At 34.9% G+C, this 6,177-nt stretch overlaps 1 protein-coding gene across 1 annotated transcript; it reads right to left on the bottom strand.

Annotated features, from left to right (window-relative positions):
- Positions 1–1,819: 1,819 nt before the first annotated feature.
- LOC126372739 (KRAB-A domain-containing protein 2-like) lies at positions 1,820–4,449 on the bottom strand. Its single transcript, XM_050018609.1, has 2 exons — positions 2,299–4,449; positions 1,820–2,181 (listed from the first exon to the last, which is right to left on the bottom strand). The coding sequence occupies exons 1-2, from the start codon at positions 4,192–4,194 to the stop codon at positions 1,999–2,001; spliced, it is 2,079 nt and encodes a 692-aa protein (XP_049874566.1). The 5' UTR covers positions 4,195–4,449; the 3' UTR covers positions 1,820–1,998.
- Between the last annotated feature and the right edge of the window lie 1,728 nt (positions 4,450–6,177).

Raw genomic sequence — 6,177 nt, 5'->3', positions numbered from 1 at the left:
GTCCTCGCCTTGAGGACTTAAAACCCTGTCGACGTGGAGAGCCATGTAGCAACGTGGTGGAGTATGCTTCCCCCTTCAGTTGATTGAGGGGAATGCCTGTGCCCAAAAGTGGGAGGACAATGTAGGCTATTTATGTTTCAGGTAGGCCGCGCCACCCACAAGTCCTTTACTTTTCGCCATCGGCCTCCACTGCAAGAAGTTTGCATATTATTATTATACCTAATTACTTAATGTAAGGGTCTTCTCTAGTCACATCTTTGTGCTTATTGTAGGTTAATAATGATAGGTACCTACACACAGAAATGTCAACGGGGGCGTTACGTCGCAGCAATATTTTGAAAAGTTCGAGTTTGTCTAGCGGCTTGCTTATAATGAAATGATTTTTTTTTGTTTTGGTTTTCCCCGAAGGGTAAGGCAAAGGGAACTATGCCCATACAGCCATGTCTTACGTATTTTTTTTATTGATGATTGATGAAAGATGATGATGATGAAACCTAAGCCCCACCCTCGGAGTAGACTCCTACTCCGAACCCCAAACGAATTAACTCAAAAGTCCGCATAAACTTTCGAGTTATGAAGCGGCTTCCTGGCACGAAGCGAAAATAGGCAGATACAATTTGTTTATTGAATACTCCTATATAATAACACTCGCGAATGTCTTCCGACTAACTTAATGCGATCATTAACCACAAAACACCACTTCGTATTAATTATTTAGATTATTCAATGAAGAAAGCAACTGTCCCGTTCCCGTTTCCCGCCAAAAAGCCATATAATGAAATGAAATAAATTTATTCGCTCTAGAGTGGTAGAAAAGATCTTAGATAATCTTATTCAACAAAATAGTCCATCACTCAACCATATAGCGTGGGAATATAATACAGAGAATAGAACGTGTTCAGCTATTTATTTTTCCACGAATTGTCTTTTTCTTTGAAGTTTGAGTCCTGTGTGTCACCGACTTACTTACCTGGTACTGGACTTGCACCAATGAGTAGTGTTATTGATTTATTGTAAATAACGTTAGATTATAATCTATCTCGCGAGATTGTGAACTGTCGAAAAATTGTGAACCGTAATATACTGCTTACAATTTAACGTATTATTATTCGCCAGATTATAATCTATCGAAGTGAAATTGTTAAATCACAATCTTACAATCGTCAAATTGTCAAATGTCCGACGGCTGTCCCTGATTGGTCGGCCTTACAGTAGACGGTTCTGTGTCCATAGAGTTAGGAATAAAACACAGGTGCCAGTCAAATAAAATAAATGCACTTCAAGAATTGGAACATCAAGTATTTATGGCTTTTTGGCGGAAAACGGGAACGGGACAGTTGCTTTCTTCATTGAATAATCTAAATAATTAATACGAAGTGGTGTTTTGTGGTTAATGATCGCATTAAGTTAGTCGGAAGACATTCGCGAGTGTTATTATATCGGAGTATTCAATAAACAAAGTGTATCTGCCTATTTTCGCTTCGTGCCAGGAAGCCGCTTCATAACTCGAAAGTTTATGCGGACTTTTGAGTTAATTCGTTTGGGGTTCGGAGTAGGAGTCTACTCCGAGGGTGGGGGCTTAGGTTTCATTATCATCACCTTTCATCATTTCATTAATCATCAAGAAAAAAAATACGTAAGACATGGCTGTATGGGCATAGTTCCCTTTGCCTTACCCTTCGGGGAAAACCAAAACAAAAAAAAGCACTTCAAGAATTGGGACATCAAGTATTTATTTATTATTTAGTAGATAATCAATAATTCTGACATCACATGATAAGAAAAAAATGTATGAAAATAAAAAATCTGAAACGTAACAATGTTTTCTCCTCAAACACAAATTAAAATTGAAAAAATAATGCGTTTTCTGTTAGAAAAAAACGATCATAAAATAAAATTAAAATTTTAAAAAACAATTCTAATACATGAATTAATGTTTTGAAAACGTAACAAAATTATCTATTAGAAAATAAAAGTAAATTGCACCAATAAAAATGTTCATTTATTGTTGCATGTCAACGAACTGTGGCACCTGGAGTTACAAAGAACATTGGCTTTTTTGCAATTACACTTATTGGAAACGCATTGTCCATTTTTATTTTTTTTGCAATTGCATTGTTTCATCCCTTGTCCGCCAAATGATGAAGACATTGATGCAACAGTTCTCAACGGTAATGTAACCTGAAACAAAAATTAAGGTAAATCTTAATGTTACAGTTTGAAGTAAAAGGTATCGCTGTAAAATATATTGCAAAAATGTATTATTAGGGTAACATTAAAAAGTAAATTAATACTGACCTCTGGAATGTCAATGAGTAGTTCTGCATTTGGACAGGAAAGAAGAGCATTTCGAGACATCCAATCTTTGATTATGCCAGAAGCAGTACCAACTTGATATAACTCGTTCTTTTTCATTAAAACTTTTCCAATCAAGTTTTTACTGTCCAAAGGTCCTATATCAACTTTTGGAACCTCAACTAATACAGTTGAACCAGTACTCATATCTTTAAATTTCTTAGACGATGTGGATAACATTTTATCTGCCGCTCTTTTTAAATTTTTGTGTGATTGTGTTCTTTCTTGTACGATGTTACGTTCATTCACACACAAAGTGCAAAGCAATTGCGATCCATAGCCCTCATTTTCCTCAGATACGACTCCACATATGGCCTGAACTATTTTCTTGCATTTGGTACATGTATAAGCTTCAGATACTTTGTAAATATTTTCATCTACTTTCCCTTGATTTTCTGAATTTATGCTATTCGTACTTTTTAAAGATGTTTTTTCCTGCATATTATCTGGTTTATGAATAATAACCTCTGTAACTACAGGTAAATTCTCATGTAAAGCAGAATGTAGTTTAGGATTGTTTTCAGTGTTAATTTGTTCCAACATAATTATTTCATGACTTGCTGCTGTTATTTCTTCTTGTTTAATGTTCAGAGTGTCAATTTTTGAAATATTTATTGTATTTACGTTTTCCTGTTCTTCCTCTTCTTGATCTTTTTCTGAATTTTGTTCTGTGTTGTCTTCTTGATGTTTTTCTGAATTTTGTTCTTTGTTGTCTTCTTGATCGTTTTCTGAATTTTGTTCTTTGTTGTTATTAATCTCTTCAAACAATTTTTGCAAATCTTCTTCATTTTCTAATTTGGATATTATATTTTTAGATAAGTAGGTGGATGAGAGTCCAAGTTTTGGATCCTCACCAAACAAGGCTTTATATGGAGATCGAGCTATTGTTGAATGGTAAGATGAATTTTTTTGGAACTGAACGAAATAGCACCCAATGGACCAATTAGTAGATTTATTATCTGTCATCCAGGCTCGAATCATATTTTTTATATCCTGATTTGAACGCTCTATACTTCCTTGGCTTTGCGGATATCTGGGTCTTCCATTAATTATTTTACAAGCAGGCCACAAACTGACTATTTCTTTAAGCACAGATGCTGTGAACTCGCGTCCATTATCACTTTGGAGGATATGTGGACAGCCAACTTCCAAAAAAATCTTAAGAATTTCGATTGCCACTTCTTTAGCCTGTTTGCTTTTTAACGGTCGCAAAAAACAGAATTTTGTTAAATGATCCTGATATTGTAACAACCATTCATATTCTTGATCTGGAGACGTTTGGAAGTCTACAAGATCTATTTGTCCCCTTCGATTGAAGTCGTCAGAAATCAACGGTTTTACGACTATTCCTTTTTTTGGAAAGCTTTTCTTTGCTAGACATGTTTTACACAAATTTAGGAATATTGAAACTGCAAATATTGGCACCACATATTTATCTTTCAAGGTGTGAACAATTTTGTCTCGACGTCCATGTCCAGTGGCAATATGTGCGTCGAGTATCTTTTGATAATACTCATCCGTTGGAATTATTTGTACTACAGGATCAGAGATATCCTTTCTCTTCATTATTAAAACTTTCTGGTTACCAATATTCATTACATCGTATTTTCTAGCATGATGGTAATGCTTGGTTGTTGGTCGCTTACCTTGAGATTTTATTGTGTTGTACTCGTCTAACAATTTAATCACACTTTGTATTCTTTGATTTGTCCATTGTAATTTTTTACTATTTTCATTATGCCCACTGTAATAGTTTTGTAATTCTATGGTAAATTCATCCTGATTAACAATAGCTGGTATTTCTGAGCTTTGTTGATGGACAGGCTGAATATCCGACATTATAAATGTTATTAAATAAGTTCACATTGATTCACAAGCATAAAAATATTAAAACACGTAAAATGTATGTAAGAATTTAGACTATGTTCGGTGACTAACACTAACTTATTTATCATTCAAACTTCTCTTATTTTGTTAATCACAGATTCATTTCACTTTCACAATAATTTAATATAACGAATTCTAATACTGTGAGTTATTTTCGGCACGAAATCAATTTATAATCACCAAAACACTGTTTGTTTACATTCGACAACAAACGAATTAAGAATTAAGAAACAAACATGGCGGCGCGAGGCATATACCTTTCAACCAATCAGCGCGCAAGGTGCGTTTCGTTTCACAATTTGACGGTTTCACTTCCGCACTTCGATAAATTATAATCTACCGAAAAATAATGCGTTAAATTGTAAGCAATATGTTACGATTCACAATTTTTCGACAGTTCACCATCTCACGAGATAGATTATAATCTAACGTTATTTACAATTTTACGGTGACATATACACCATTAACACATGTTTAGGAAATACGATGTTCGTGCGTCACCCAACAGGGTCCACATAATATCAGCGTCGTGGTTCACGCCGCGACTTGTGCTGAGTGAGGCCCTTTTATCTCAGGACGTCCACCACCACCTTATGGTCATTTCGACAATCATCCGTCTTGCTTTTTTGTAATTGTTTTAGGGGAAATTTGATATGATGTTGTTGTCTTTTTTTGTGTGTGGCGTCCTTTTATAATAAACTGTTTCTATTCTATTCTATCTTACGTGCAATTTTCACTAACTCAATTAACAAGATGATTATAGACGGCGATACGGCTCACCTATGACGTTGGTCACCTAAGCGCAGGTGAAGCGTGGGTACACAGCTTATCTTGTGATGGACGTAAGTACCTCTGACTAGCCCAAAACTGGGTTATAGGTACAGTCGCGAGGAGTGATGTGCTGTACTCGGGAATGTGTCCAAAATGGGAATGTTCTGTTCTGAATGCTGATTCCAGTACACACCATCTAATTTTATTTTAAATTATTATATCTGTCATTTTCTTATCCGCCGAAAAGGAAAGAGACGGGTAATCGACAGGTATAAAATTTATAGAACACACGTAAATTTTAGGCAGAAAGTTAAAAAACCCTCCCAAAATTTTATATTGGCTAATAACCCGACAGAATTAAGCTGACAGCACACGTTAAACAGTCAGTGAGATGTAATTTTATTTGCAATAATCGGAATTTCGAAATTATAATAAATAATAATCGAAATTCGGAATAACCCGGGGTTATTCTTTCGTTTTAAAATTAACAGTTGACAATCAGCCGTCCCATTCCTTTTTGGCGGGTAAAAAAAATGACGGGTATAACTTATTAGGAGGTGTCTACGGGAATCGCGGCGCCTATCTGCCTAAAGGCTAGGTAGTAAAGTTCTTTTTACAATAACTATTGCTCCGTTTTTCAGAAACATTCCCAGAATTTATGTTACTTATGTTGCATGCACACATAATAGTATTTTATGCAACAGTTGTATAAGAAGGGTCAAAAAATGCGAGTGGCGTGAGTTGCGATGTGAGCCTTGGCGAACATCGCAATAAGAGACGCCACGAGCATTTTTTGACCTAGTTATACAACGTTGCATACAATACTTTTTCTACGACGACGTAATTTTAAATGAAACAAAAATTATACAAAGAAAAATTTTATTTATAAAAATGAAGATGTAAATTTTGAATGGTATGGGAAAATGGCGGCAAATGTATATTTTTTTTTTATAGTATATCTATGGCACCAAACAAAGTAAAGGTGCCAGTTTCCAGGTCAAAAAAAAAACAACAACAATGCTTTTTTGGCGACATTATAGTACAGTTACACTTTGTAAACAATGCTTTTATAGGCCATAGAGCGTACACTTTTTCAAAGAGTTTAATTATGTATGTACTTATATTAGACTTTTTGGTTATTTAAATGCCAGATTAAAGTAGAGG

The sequence above is a fragment of the Pectinophora gossypiella genome, chromosome 14, assembly GCF_024362695.1.
Source record: "Pectinophora gossypiella chromosome 14, ilPecGoss1.1, whole genome shotgun sequence".
NCBI lineage: Eukaryota > Metazoa > Arthropoda > Insecta > Lepidoptera > Gelechiidae > Pectinophora > Pectinophora gossypiella.
This window is presented reverse-complemented; position numbering and strand designations above follow the sequence as displayed.